The sequence below is a fragment of the Centruroides sculpturatus genome, unplaced genomic scaffold (assembly GCF_000671375.1).
Source record: "Centruroides sculpturatus isolate CEXI.00-Female unplaced genomic scaffold, Cexi_2.0 scaffold41, whole genome shotgun sequence".
In the NCBI taxonomy this organism is placed as follows: domain Eukaryota; kingdom Metazoa; phylum Arthropoda; class Arachnida; order Scorpiones; family Buthidae; genus Centruroides; species Centruroides sculpturatus.
This window is the reverse complement of record NW_019384983.1, coordinates 174217-190449: the sequence shown is the minus strand read 5'-3', so window position 1 is coordinate 190449 and position 16233 is coordinate 174217. Positions and strand designations below refer to the sequence as shown.

Below are 16233 nucleotides of genomic sequence, written 5' to 3'. Positions count from 1 at the left end.
CTACATTCATATATACAGTAGAGTGTCGTTTATCCGAAAGTCGGTTATCCGAAAGAATTCCAGTCGGCAAATTTAAATTTTTGCTAGTGCTGTGGCACTGCAATCTTTGACTATATCTTGGGCTACTCCAATATTTTTTTGTTGATGTGTGTTTTTTAGCTGGAAGCACTGGCACTTTTGTGTGGTGTTTTTCTGATAACTGTGTGTCATGCTAAATCGAACGTTTTTAATAGTAGATTAACTTCTAAAGTATAATAATTTTTGTTTTTATATTTTTCAATATATTTATTTTGTTTGTAAAACATAAAGAAATCATTTTTAACGATACAATAGCCATGATTATTATTTTAAAAAGTTTACATTAGGCTTAATATCGATGAAAATCCAACGCGAAGCGACACGCAACAGAGAAAAATTTTAACATGGGATAGGTTAATGTATTTTTTCGTACATAATCGGTTATCCGAAAAATAAGTTATCCGAACCACCCCAGTCCCCAATTGATTCGGATAAACGACGCTCTACTATATAAGTTATATATAGATAAAATATCAGGGCTATGGAGTCGTGTAAAAATCTACAGACTCCAAATCCAACCAGGGGCGGACTTGTTACCAAAAGAGACCCGGAAATTCTGATATCACGCGACCTCAGAATAAAAGATTCAATAAATAGAGTTCTAATAAAGATAGAATGTAGAAACTTTTTATTCCAAAGCTAAAAGACTTCTCTAAGTAATATATAAATATGTATTTGATAATTTTTACTTTTCCAGTTGTTATATATAACAGAGGGAAAGTGTAGCGCTTGGTCAAAAAATGACCCTTTCCAAATTTTTACATTTTTTGGACTCAGGACACCTTGAAATTTTAAGATATGCAAAAGATTTGAGGTTTTTTTCTATATGTGTGGATGTTAGACTGTGTGTGTGGAGCATGATTTTGTTCACTTTGTTTGAAGCTTAATAATTTCTGTGGTCAGAGTGGTTGGAATCGGAGTCAGATGGTTTAATACAGGAGTTAGTTATTAAGTGTCAAAGTGGTTGAACTAAATCATCTCCCCATATACAATCTAACATCTTAGGTGAGAACATCATAATGAGTTTTACTGTACTATTATAAAATGACAAAAAACTTACTTTGAGGGTAGATACAAATTTTATTTTTTTAAAATTTTGAACACTAATAATGAGTAAAATATTCATTAAGAGATATGACACATGACCACTTTTATGTCTTCACCCTGTTGACCTTTAATTAAGAACCAAAATTTAAAAGTATTAATGCCCCTTTATATGCAAGCCACAGTGCCACATTTCGTTTCTTAAACTTTACCCATTCTGAGATATTGTTTAATATCTCAGAATGGGAATTTTCTGTTCTGAGATATTAAACAATATCTCAGAACAGAAAATAAAGAAGTTAAACAAATTAGACACCAACACACACGCGCACGTGAATTTTTTCTGAATTTTTATTGACTTTTTTGAGGGGTTTGAGAGTTCTCCAAATGTGTAGATTTGTTAAAAAAAACCTGGAGGGTCAAATTTGACACAATTCCAATACTTTTCCGTTTTATATACATAACAAGTTGGGAAGTAAAAAGGAGTTGAAGTTGGCGAATTTTTTGATGACTCCGACTAAAATGCCAAAACTCCATGACTCCGACTCCACAGTCCTGTAAAATATTAATATATATATAATATTATATTGCCTTTATAGGCATTTTTATGCATGAAATATAGCTAAAAAAATAAAAACAAAAAAGGTTTTGTTTTTGAGGTCGGGAACAAATTAATCAATTTTATGTTGTTTCTTATGGAAAACTGAAGCTTAATAACTCCTGTGCATTTTGTGAAAAATTTCTGAAATTTTGTAGGCAGGTTCGTGTATTAGGGGATTGATGATATTAAATTTTGGTAGTTATAGGTGGATGAAGTGGGGAGATAAAGGGATACTGTGTGTCATATCTTGAGTGGAGTTGGATTTAATGACAATTTTACTCATTATTAGCATTTGCAATTTTTTATAAAACCCATTCCTACTCTCAAAATTAAGCTTTTTACCATTTTGTAATAATTAAAAATATAAAAAGTTTTAAATAATAAAATATCATGACAGATGATGCTACCAAACTTTTAAATGTTGCCAGGAAAGTCAAGAAATTCATTGCTGGATTTTTATGAAGAAAGGCAATAATAATCTTACTTCACCACCTAATACTTGCAGAGAAAAATTGTTTATTAAACAAAATTTTCAATTTATTATCATAGGCCATTTTCATATTTTTTATCTGGTAATAAATTGTTACAGAAATAGAATATTTAGATATTTGAATTTATGTTTGAACGAAAATTCCAATTAAAAATTTACATTTCAACAAATAAACTAAATGTATAATGAACAAAATATGATATAAATATAATATAAAAAATAAAAGTAAAAACAAAATTGATTGTAGGGCCATATAAGACTTAATAGAAAATAAATTAGGGCATAAAAACTCTTATGTATTTCTATGCCAAGGGCAATGTGTTTGCATCCTTGGCATTCAGACATTGGTCATTAATTTTGCTCTTGTATGTTTCTATTTTTTTCCATGTTCATTGCAAGAGTAGGAGAGTGTACTGCTTTCACAATGCTCACTTTCACTTTACATTCAAGCCTTCTATTTGTGACATTGTTGTTAATATTGTGTTAGTAATAATGCTTACTAAGAAACTGTGCTTACTAAACAATTTCTCAGCAACATTAGGTAGTGAAGTAAGATTGTTGCTGAGTGCACTGTTTGTAAAATGCAATAAAAAAGATGCAACATTTATTAATTTAAAATCATTTCTGTTTTTATTGAAGAAACATAATTGCAAATGAAAAAAACAATACAGAATTGATACAAACTAAAAGAAACTTTCTGAAATCTTTAAATAGTCAAATAAAAAAATTAAATTATTATTTTTTAAATAATCAGTAAAAAAAAACATATTTAAAAAATACAAATTATTATATAAATTTTAAAATGTTTTACAAATATTGTATATATAAAACAAGATTAATTCTATACAATAAATTTTGTATTTATTTAATGGATTTATATTACATTATTATATATAATTTTAAAATTTATTTTCAAAATGTTAAAACTTTTAATAACAAAGTTAATTTAGATTATAAGAATAAATTTTTATATTTGTAAGAATACTTTTATTTATATATTATAAAAAGTCTCTTTAAGTACAAAAATTATTTTAAGTTTTCTTCAAGATTAAGAAATAAATTCAAACAACAGGTTTATATTTTACAGAAAACATTACCCATACAGATATAACATCTTCAACATATGTATAAATTCTGACCCGAACAGCCAGTCTCACCATATCACCTTGACAACAAATTATTTCTTGTCCTAATGGACTCCTAAAATTATAAGTATTATATACTGTATTGAAATAATAATTTTGATAGGTAACAGAATTATAAATTCTTTGAACAAAAATTTTAAAGCTTAAAATATCTTACATTTTATATATAGTTAAATCACTGTTAAAGTAATATTCTAATTTATGTTTATTTCATTTTTAACAACATATAAATATTAAAAAAAATGTTTAATATTTTAAAATAAAGCCCCCAAAACTGGAAAACTGGTTATCTCAAGGGAGATGTCTTGTTAAAGGATTGTGAAAAATAATGGATACACAGTATTATAAACAGAAGTACTATGTATATTTGCTATTCTAGTGTAACACTACATAGTCTATTGTGCAGATATAGCAGAATCTATTTAAAAAATGCTTGATTAACAATATACTGTAAGAAAATTTATTAATACATCACATATCATTTTATGTATTGTACACAAAAGTGTAATGCACAGTCTTAAATGTCTTTATTACTGGTATGGATTTCAGTATACAAGACACTCATCAGCCATACATAAAAATATGTAGATATCTGTTGTAGAACAAATTAGCAGAGAACAATTAATTGACAACAATTAATGTCTATCTATATGGGAGTAGTACGACAAATTCAAAATAATATAACTTATTACTATTAATTTGTTTTTTAACTGTTATTGTTGATACATTGTTTTAATTTAAATTGCTTTCAGCTGATTTTCTATTTATTTTTGATATATATATTCAGAATTTATATATAATCTATTATATTCATGCCAATGTGAAGGTTTTTGAAAATTAGCAATGATGTGTTGTGTTGCATGTTTAGTTTTCAGTGAAGGACAATGTGTGAGCAATATTGCCTGCAAATGCCAAATCTGGCAATATTCCAAGCCAGTTGATTTAGCAACATATTTTTTGATCAGGTAATTTTTCTATATTATAAATTTAGTCAAGCTTTGTTCAAATTTTTTCGTAAAAACAAGGCCAGAGTCAGGCCTAGGCAAACTAAACAATTATGATTGCATAGATCTCAGATTTGATAGGAGCCCATAAACTGATTTGTAAACTTTTATTTCTTTATATTTGAATTTAAATGGATAGTGAACAAAGTGAATACTCTCTAAACCAAAGAGCTTTCAGACTTCTATTACTAACACCTGTAGAGTATGAATAGAAGCAAATGTCAGTATCAGATCAAATTGGTTGGAAAATTATCAATATTGGATTGTATCAGCAGAATTCAGTATTGTATTATCTCTAATTAAAATACAGTTTAACCCGATTATAACGACATTGGATGTAACAACAACCCTAATATAACGTCAAATTTTTATCGGTCCCACGATTTTACTATACTAGATAATGTTAAAAAACCCACTTGTAACGACATAAAACCCTGTTTTAACGTCATATTTGAAGCACTCTTAAATTTACAAAATTAAATCATAAATTTTATTTATCAAAGAAAAGACTACGTGTTCAGTCCTAGGGTCAGAGTCCGCTTCCTAGAATGATTGTGGGTGGTACTGTCACCACCTAATTCAATGGGGTGAGATGCGCCACCCCTTAAACGACGTGATAGTGGGTTAGTCTGCATAGCTCTCATACTCATGTTGTAGTTTAGCATCAAATCAGGTAAAATGGTTAGCTTAAAAAGGAAAGTGTTAACATTAGACTGCAAAGTAGAAATAATNGTTGTGTCAAAATTTCAAAGGAATCAGTAGGAACAAACGAACATTACATTTTTATTTATATAGATAGATAGAAGATGATCTGCTTTAGTTCATTTTCACAGAAAAGCATAATGCCTCACAGAAAAGCAAACTTAGGGTGTCGTACTTGTAGCCCATCTGTTGGACAGAAAAGCCTTAACCTAGATTATATATTTTAATTTATATGAATGTTTAATGGAATAATATACAGCCTATGTCCACCCTGAGGTTCCATTCTAAATATTGGTGAAAGAATTTTTGAAATCGGATGAGTAGTTTCGGAGATTACCTGCTGCAAACAAACTTACATACATACTTACAAACATTACCTCTTTATAATATTAGTATAGATAATCTACAAAGTAAAATATATTGCTGGAATGGATTCTATGGGAATTTATTTCAATTTGTAGAATTATTGAATGTTATAAATGATTCATTAGTATTTGAAAACTATTTTAAAAATTTAACTTTAATTTGAATATTTTGTTGTGTATAATTTATGAAAAATTTCTAGTTTTTTGTTTTTATTTTGTCTGCTAAAACTTTGTAACTGAAAGAATTAGTAATGATTTACAAAAAAAAAATCATTTTATTTAAAAACTTTTTTTAATTTTGAGTGATTTGAAAGCATTTTTTTTAATGATTTGAATTTTTAAATGATAGGTAAAACATTATTAGCACAAACTATTGCTCAATGTTTGGATGTACCATTTGCTATTTGTGATTGTACTACACTTACACAGGCTGGTTATGTTGGAGAAGATATCGAATCAGTCATAGCTAAACTTCTACAAGATGCCAATTATAATGTTGAAAAAGCTCAACAAGGTAAGAAATTATTATGTTAATCATAAAAAATACAAAACTATTAAATTTATTCTATAAATTGATGATTGTTGAATTTTAAAATCTTTAAAACAAAATTGTAGCATTGTTGAAACAGCTATTACAGGTCATTTGGTAAAAAATGTTATTTATGTAAAGCAAGTGTTGTTTACACATAGGCTGTTATTGTTAGACCATATATGAAAAGTCAGAATTTATGATATGATCTAGTCTGTTTATAGATGTTACATGCTATCACCATTTGGTGAAACATTACAATGTTTATGTAGTAACAAATATAAAAATGAAATTTAAAAACATTATTTATTAATTCTTGCACCTTATAACTTTTATGGTGTTCAGAAATCAAATTTTATGCACTTCTGAGACAAAAACATTTAGTTAGACTTGTAGTAATAGTTCTTAAAGCATTGACTATAACCAAGATTGTACTTTGAAAACAGGAATAATTTATTTAGAGGAACATCTGTATTCCATATTTGATATTAAGTAGACATATACTGAATTTGAGTTTGTAATAACATTTTGAATAACTCTTCTGTAAATTCACCCACAACTGTTAATATAAAGTAAGCATCTCCTCTTCCTCAGTTAAATTCTGGTACTGGACCCACATTGTTGCACCTATGATTGATTTTCAATGCAATATATCTGATGACATTTTCATATGTTTGATTTGCTTACTCATACTTTTATAAGCATTATCCCTTGATATATTTATAATTTATTTTTGTGTACTATTTTATCATCTTCAGTCTCATACAGAGTATACAAATGTGTATCTGACAAGCCTGAAACCAATTTTAAATAAATTTTGTCTCAGAAATCAAATATTATTTATGTATTTTTTACCTTAAAAGTCTAAGATTTAAGAATAAATAATTAAAAATATGAAATTTAAAAATATCACATTTTTATATTTGTTTCACTAAATGTAATGTAATGTTTAAATTATAATGTTTCACTAAATGACATGATAAGAATCTACAGACAGATTAAGTTGAATACAAAGTGTAAACAAAAGTATTGCACAAGGCTGCATCTTGTTTCTGTGTAAAGTCTGTTTCATAAATATAAGTCCACTTAGTAAAATAAAGTTTCTAAAAAAACTGTTCAAAAAAATGAAGAAATAATTAATTGTTAACATACAGGTAACCCCTATATAACATGAGAGTTACGTTCCAAAAAATTGCCGTGTTACACGAAACAAAGAACTAGTGCGAAAAGGGGGGTTAGGTTCCAAAAATTAAAAAAACATGCTGTTAAATCTTTATTTAAATCAGATTTATTATTCATTTTTTCCATAGGTAAAATACTTATTTATTATTTAAGTAAATATTTTACCAGAGGATTATTCATCCTATATGATGATATCAGCATGAGCATCATCAACTGGTAACAGTTTTTTGGGTGCGTTCGTTATTAGTGGTCGCTCTGCAACGGGAGTGCGCTGCTGTTTGTAGGCATTTAGGAACGATGGTGAAAGAAAGATGGCAGCACTTGCACTATCAATAGTATTGTGATGGAGGAATCTATAATTCTAAAATGAGCTTTCAGAGGCAAAAGAAGGGTCCCAATTGTAAAATTTAACCATTAATTGGATTATTTGTTGAAAGAGCATTCAAAGTAGCCACGAAAACAATTAGAATGCTCGCGCTGAGTTATGTGGAGGTATAAAAGAACACTCCCTTTATTATATTTCATGTTGTATGAGAGTTTTACCCAATTCCCAAACCGTGTTAGAGTGAATCTGTGCTATAGAAGTGCGGTGTTATACAGGGGTTACCTGTACTTATTGCATAACAATTACATTCCAACAAACATTAATTATTTAAAATTTAATAATAATAATAATAATAATAACTCCTATCATCAGTCACAACCTTGCTGTGGTGAAAGAGCTCAGTAATTCTGACGAACTACAGAGCTATGCCACCTGGAGCATCTGCTCCTGGTAGGGTCACCCATGCCAGTAAGGTCTGTAGGAGAAATGGAGCCAAGAGTGACTGAACCCCACATCTGCAGGGATCTAACCATGGTAATAACATGATCCAAGTCTAATACTGGCTCAGATGTCACCCAGGTTAATAAGGTCTGCACTTGTGAATTAGGCAGTGGCTCATGTTAAAAAAAAATTTGTCACAGTCTTCCTTAGCCAACAGCGTGAAAGCAGCACTGGTCCAAGTATGGCTAATGAAATGCCACACCAGTTTTGGGAAACCAACCAATTTTTGATGTTTCTGAGGCAATCCAGCCACAGACCACTAAGGCAGGTAACTATGCTAACAAATAAAATGGACATCAGCCATGAATGAGTTTATCTTACTTACTTCACCATCACAAAACTCAAAACAGACATGACAGCACACAGAAAACAGTTACATCACTTGTTTTCAAAACATTATCCTCATCTCACAGTCACTGTACAAAGGCTTGTTGATCAAAAAATAATTATACATAACAACCTTAATTCACAAACAACACTAGAACATATTAAACAACAAACAAATACTCCCAACATCAACAACAATCATAATATCCATCAGGATCATCAAGATAAATGAATTGACAATACTATTCCTACCACCACTATTTTCACTTATGTTGACAATATCAACATAACTGCCTGAAATAGATTCAGGTTTAATTCATACTCTCTTGCCTTTTCCAAGAAGCACTCACTAAATTTACAGGCAACGACCCTGCACAATGGCCATGCATTCCAAAAATCAACACTTTTAAACTAATAGGGAAAACACTACATTATGTGAACACTTACATAATACCAGATTGAACTCATTCTATTTCTACACTCTCAGACATCCACACACTAGTCTATGCTGGTGCAGTGAAAGTAGTGACCTACTATGGACTAAAACTACATCCACAGATAGAAGCACAAAAATCAAAAACTTCAGAAGCCTGCCTGGCAAAGAAGAATAGAAACACAAATAAACAATATTAGACAGCTGTTAGGCAGGCTGACACACTTCACTAACAACAAAACAACACCTAAATTAACGAAACAACTAAAAAAACTTCTCAAGAAAACTAAAACACACACCAAGTACAAACAACACCATGTCCATATCATAGAATACATTGATATACTCAAACAAAAATTTGCAGCCAAAGCACAATGACTCAAACAATACAAAATTTGGATGGAAACAATAATAAATTATTCACAAACAATGAAAAATTCTTCTATAGGTAAATTAATACCAAATCCACTACTGATTCCCAACACAATGGCATGCCAACTGAAGAACTCACAAATTATTGGTCTTCTCTTCTGTTAAGCACAATGCTGATGCAGACTGGATCAAAGAAGAGACACCTAGTATTTATTGTGTTGAAATAAATACACAAGACATCCATCGTACAATGCAGAAAGCACACAACTTGACAACACCTGGTGTAGACAACATTCACAATTTCTGGTAAAAAAAAATTATATCCCTGCACCAGGAACTATTTAAATATTTAATTCATATCATCAACAATCCACAAGACATGCCAAATTTTCTCATGCAAAGCATCACCTACACAAAACCAAAAACCCAGCGCAGTATGGACCAATTACATGTCTTCCAACACATTGTAATGCAAGAGTAAACAAAATATACAATCATATTGATGAATATGATATTCTTACAGAACAAAAAAAAAGGAGGCTGCCAAGAAATTGCAAAGGTTGCAAAGAACTACTACTCATTGACTTTGTTATCCTACAGCAAGTTCATAAGCAACACAGAAACATACACATGGCATATATTGATTACAGAAAAAGCCTTCAACAGTGTCTCATGCATGTGACTGCTGCACACACTTTGCATCTAAAAAATTCATCCCCAACTCATTAGTTTCCTTGGTTTTACTATGCTTCACTGGAGAACAACATTACATAACACTCACATAAAAACAAATCAAATATACATTAAGCAAGGAATTTTTCAAGGAGATTCCTTAAGACTTCTTTGGTTCTGCCTTGCACTTAACCTTTTATCTAACACACTGAACAAAACACAATATGGTTACAATATCAGACACAACAAAAGAACACTGTTTACATTATCATACCTCATGTACATGGATAATGTCAAACTTTATGCATCCATACAAAATCAGCTTCAACATCTCTTACAAACTACATACACAAACTCAAATGATATACAAATAGAGTTTGGTCTAGACTAGGGATGGCAAATCTTTTTGAGTTCACATGCCATATTGTAAGCATTCTTAGTATTAAAGATGTTTATGCATGTCAAAGTGAATAATAATATCTAAATAAATTAAAGGAATATGCTTTAATTAGAATAAATGTAAAAAAAACTGATTAAAAGAAAGGATGATCAGATGATAAACCAAAAGGATGATTGAAAAAGACAAATGAAAAATTGAAATTGTATGATGAGTTACATGCCAGATGATTTCTCCTTATGTGCCACTTTGGACACATGTGCTATAGGTTCAGCAGCCATGATCTAGACCCATGGTTCTCAATCCATGATCCATGGAACATGGGTGCTCCATGAAGCCACTTCAAGTGTTCTGTGAAAAAATCAAATATACAATTAAAAATTGTTGCAAAAGAAATATCAATACAATGTAAAATAATTTTTGTATAAGAATGTAATCTGCAAATGCCAATGACATCATATACTAGACTGGTGCACTCTTGATTTCAAAAAGGTTTGCCACCCCACTTTAAAGCTGATGTATTTTAAATGTTCCATGGAAAAAAAAATGTCAAGGTTTAGTGTTCCCTGACTTCAAAAAGATTGAAAACCATGGGTTTAGATAAATGCAAAACACTCCACATTAAAGAAGGAGTTCTGAAGAAAGGTGATTTTGTACTCAGAACTGGAAATATTATCAAATCCATGAAAGAGGGAGAACTTTACAAATATATATTAATAGAATTCCAACAGGCCAAACTTACAGAACATGCACAGATAAAACAAAGATTAATAAAGAGAAACAAAACACCTTTTTTGCCGAGAAATAAACATAATTTTAAACAACAAACGTTTTCAGCCTAATTAATAGGCCATCTTCAGGTTGAAAACTAAAATGGAATGTAAATGTTCCATGAATAGAACATAAAAATTTAAATAAAATATTTTACAAGAGAAAAAAAATAACAGAAGAATATTTAAAAATTAAAATAAAATAATAAAACAAAAATAACATAAATCTTCAATATATTAATTCTGGTCGGAGTTTGTAGTAAATTTCTTAACCAAATATTTCCATGCTTGATTAATGCTTGAAAATCAGAACAGATTACATGCAGCACTAAGATCACACAATTAAAGCTATTAATACATATGTTGTTCCTGTACGCACTTATTTTTTAGTTATACACTGGACATGCACAGATCTCAAGCAACTCCAAAGAAAAACAAGATTAACACTTACTAAGCAAAAATAATATCTGATATCATCTGTAGAAAGACTAACTCTTCCTCATAAAGAAGGCTGTGCCTGACAAATATAGTTAACCTGCACTACAAACAAATTCTGACACTGCAAGAGTTTTTCCGCAAAAAACAAGAAACATCAATATTACATAAAGCTATAACTCTGGCAGACAGTAACCATACACCTTTAAACTTACACTCTAAGTTAGCACCCTGACATAAATATAAATAACATAGATACCATTAAGCAGTCATGGGTCCAAAAGGCACTTCACAGCAGACTTGTCTATGACCTAATTCAGGACTATGTTGACAAAATTGCATCAAACTACTGGCTGACCAGGGTCTGTCAGTTTGGAGAGACTGAAAAGTTTATGGTTGCCATTCAAGATCAGGTCATAAACAAAACTAAAAAATTCATCCTGAAGAATATATCACTAACAAATGACTTTTGTAGAAAATGCCACATTCTGTCAGAAATAATACAACATAGCTCTTAGCACTAACAGACTATTTACATAGGCATAATCAAATAGCAAATATAATATACCAAGAGCTTCCACACAAACACAGATTATTAAACACCCAGGTAACATACTACAAATATACTCTATAGGCAGTACTAGAAAATGACACAAAATATACTATGACAGAGTCATAATCACAGATGGCATCACTCTCATTGACAAATGCAGTAAGATCACTTATATAATAGACATCTCTGTTCCAAACACTCATAACATAAAAATTGCTCACACTGAAAAAATTAACAAGTACACTCTACTCACTCAAAAAATAAGACAGATGTAAGATATTTATTGTACTTGTTGTCTTCTCTTATACTGGTGTTATAATACATACACTACACCAAAGTCTAGAAACATTAAACCTTAATAAAAACATACACATGGCACTACAGAAAGCTTCAATATTGAAACATCACATTGTTAGGAAGTTTCTATATGTTGACACATACCAATAACACAGCTTAATGTTACACTCATTTGAGTAGCTATGCTTTGACTTTAGTCTGGCATAACACTTGGCACCAGTATCAGTTGAGCATGATATTTGAAACATAATAATAATTATTATTCTCTCCTCCATGTTGAAACTATGTCCTTCATTAAATTATATTTTGAGACACCATGAAGTGTTGATACTAGACACTGGACTTTTTCACATCCACTTTATTTTCTGATGTACTTTACAGTGTATAAACCGATTGTTCCAAATGCCAATATGTGTTTTGGGCTAGTGCACTCATCTGTTGATTAATATAAGTTTTCTACAATGGTTGTAAATGTATTGTTGACATATATAAAGCTGAAAACCATCGTGTATTGTAAACCAGTTAAAAATTCCTAAAACTTGAATAAAAATTTAAAAAGAAAATTGATGCAATTTCCATTTTAAAAATTACTTGCAGAGTTCTATTTTTACATTGGTATATTTTACATACAGTATGGATAACATTTCAAAAACATCGGATGTTATTTGCAATGTTATTCATATTGAAATTAATAATTATAATAATTCACTATTTATTGAATAAGTTTTAGAACAGTCTGGAAGAAAAGAATCAATCCAGAATCAATCCTGGTAAATGGGATTTGAACCCACAACTCCCATTTACCAGGCAGTGTGCTGCCAAACTGTCCTAAAAATTATTTAATAAATAGTAAATTATTATAATTATTAATTTTTATAAGAGATAGTGCCTAATATCTACCTCTAATACCAAATTACTTAATATCTAATTATTAATAGTAACAAAAAATATCCCAATTAATTACAGCAATCATTTGGTTTAGTATATATTGAGCTTTGTGATGCTTACATATAGAAAAATTGCACTATCAGTTTTCATTAAAGTAAACCTGACAAAAGGCACAAAACAAATTGAAAATTTCAATATTCTACAATCCATAGACAAATTTGAGACAATGCACATGCTTACTTGAATAAAAAAACATCAAATAACAGAGTTTGCACTAAAAAATTGTGAAATTTTGTATGGAGAATTTCCCAAATATTCAAACCATGTTGTATGAGATTCCCCAAATTTTGAACCACATTACAGTGAAACCATGTTGTATGAGGGATATCTGTACATATTTGAAAATATTTTATTCATTCTTGATATGAATAATGCATTTTCATAAGAAAGTTTCAAAAATATTTTAACTAAAAAAATATTGAATCTATATGTAATGAACATTGTTTTGAAATGTATTTATGATGAAATACATAACTAAACAAAAATTTCTTACTTCTTAACTTTATATTGTTATTAATAGCCAAACATTTGTACAGTATCCATTAAATAAATATATTTCAGTTTAAAGTATGACAAGAATTATATCGACATATAAGACATGAGGCTAATACTTATCAATTAGGACTTGTAATACAATCAAATTAAACTTCTGAATAAATTATTTGTACCTTTCTAAATTCTGCAGTGAAATGTCTTAACTGTTCTTCCATATCATAACTTGCTTGCATTGAGTCCAATGAAGATGGAATTATCATTGGAACAGTTGGTACATAAGTTGTAACTAACTTTATGGCATCGGGTGACATAGATTTCCATTTTTCTGAATCCTCTAAATCAAAACAGCATAATTCTACTGCATCAGTTGGCTACAATATGTAAAATGAAATATTATCTATTTTATTATTATTAAAATGTATAAATTAATGTTTCTAAAATTTAATTAATTAGTAAAAGTTAGACTGCTTTCTACTTTAAAAACATAACTTCAATAAAAATAAATTTACATGCAGAAATAGTTAATAAAAACAACTCTTGTAAATAATATTTGATTACAATATACCATAATTAATTTCAGGATAAATATCTATTTAACAATTTACTTCTTGCTGTTATAAATTTTATTTCTCAATATAACTTACAGCAAGACATAATTTCCTGTCATCAGTGAGGCATTTAATAGTATTGCAAATCTTGCAGATAATAAAAGTTTTACCAATTTTGAGTATGTTTAGAAAAATTAATTACAACCATGGAAATTGTCAAAAATTAATTGCCAAGAATGCAAATGTATTAATATAGCCTCACTTGCAATGAATTTCCTTCACCAGTAAAACTAAAAACAATTTATAATACAATACACAGATGTTTGTTTTGTAACAAAAAGTAATTTATTATAAACATAAGTGATCATACAAGCATATCAAAAACTCAGATTTTGGAAAAATTTTGCTATTAAAGAATGTAATTTATACTCTGTGGAGCCTTTGCAACATGTTTCTTTGAACTTTGTTCAATGTGTTAAGATTCAGTAATCAGGTATAGAATAGCATCACCTTTTTTGCTTTATAAGAGTTGCAAGGCATTGAGACATGGAAATATACAAACTTGTGCAACAACTGCATGGAAATGTTTTCCCATTCTCGGCTTAAATACATATGTAATTGTTCTAACATGTAAGAATGGCATTGAGTCATCTTTGTTTTCAAAACTCTCCATATATTTTCTATCAGAGATAGGTCTGGGCTTGATGCTGGCCAGGGGTGTACACATATCTGATTAGACTTTAGTCAAGCTTTGATTTACCTAGCATTGTGTGTACAGGCATTGTTGTGCTGAAAAATACAGACTTGTTCTTGGAAAAATTTAAGCTTTAATTCACATAAATGTTGGTGAAGGATTAGAATATAGGCTTCAGAGATCACAATACATCATAAAAATGCAAATATCCAACTTTCTCTGTGCTATGCATCCCCAAACCATTACAGACTGTGGTTTCTGGACTTGTCTTGAATAACATACTGGATTATTAACTTCATCTTTAGTACAAATAATTTTCTTGCTTGTATTCCTATAGTTTACATGAAATGTTGATTCATCCAACCATAGTATTTCCATCCACTTCATATTAGTTCACCAAGCTAAACATCTGCACTTGCATGATTCATTTATGAGAGGTTTCCCTTGAATTTGTACAATTTGTATTTGCACTGACAGATATGGCCACACACTGTGATTTCAGATAATGGGATATTAAAGTATTCCCTTGCCCACTTCGTTAAATCTTCTATGGAAACTTGGCTGTTTTGGGAAATATAGCATCAAAAGGACTGTAGTTGTCTGGAACTGAGAGGTAGTTTTCTTCTTAAAGCTTTATCTAGATGAGTATTTCATCTTTCTTGAAAACATTTTATAATCCTCTGGACTGAGCTATCTGCACATCCTGTGCAATGCTGCATTTACATCCTTCTTTATACTTCTGGATAAAAATTTTCTTGATTAATTCCTTTACTGCCTTAACTTTCATCATTTTTCACAGACATTAATGTGAACAACTAAAGATGACTGCCTTTTATATGCAAGACATATGACATAAGAAAAACTATGAGAAAAGTCTCCAAAAATTCTCTCTGAATGAACTTCATTTCAATGTGTTGCCAAGCAGTTGCAAGATTTGCATAGCTATACAGGTAACCCCTGTATAACACAGCACTTCTATAGCACTGATTCACTCTAACACGGTTCGAGAATTGGGTAAAACCGTCGTACAACAGGAAATGTAATAAATTTTTACATACTTAAGTAATAATAGTTCACAAAAATTATTATTTTCTAAACTATTAGTACTTAAGTATGTAAATTTTCTCTTCTCGCCTTCTGTCGATACAAGTGGTCCTTCTCGAAACTTGTTTCAATGTTGCCAGATCGCGACGCTTCTGCTCCTGATGTTGCCGAATGTTTTTCCCTTATTCCATACTTGCTTTATTCTTCATAAGTGCTTAGCATCATATAAGGAAATTTATAAAGACCTTTTAACTAGAAGCAAGCAATCTAAAATTACATACA

The 16233-nt window shown here is 29.9% G+C and overlaps 1 protein-coding gene across 1 annotated transcript in view; it reads right to left on the bottom strand.

The window, feature by feature from the left end:
* Positions 1-16233, bottom strand: part of LOC111632827 (centrosomal protein of 76 kDa-like) — a 25592-nt gene that overhangs the window by 4481 nt on the left and 4878 nt on the right. Inside the window, exons 6-8 of the mRNA XM_023377357.1 lie at positions 13818-14036; positions 8644-8704; positions 8474-8587 (exon numbers count right to left, since the gene is read on the bottom strand). Coding sequence (XP_023233125.1) covers positions 8474-8587; positions 8644-8704; positions 13818-14036 — 394 coding nt within the window. The remainder of the gene's footprint in view (positions 1-8473; positions 8588-8643; positions 8705-13817; positions 14037-16233) is intronic.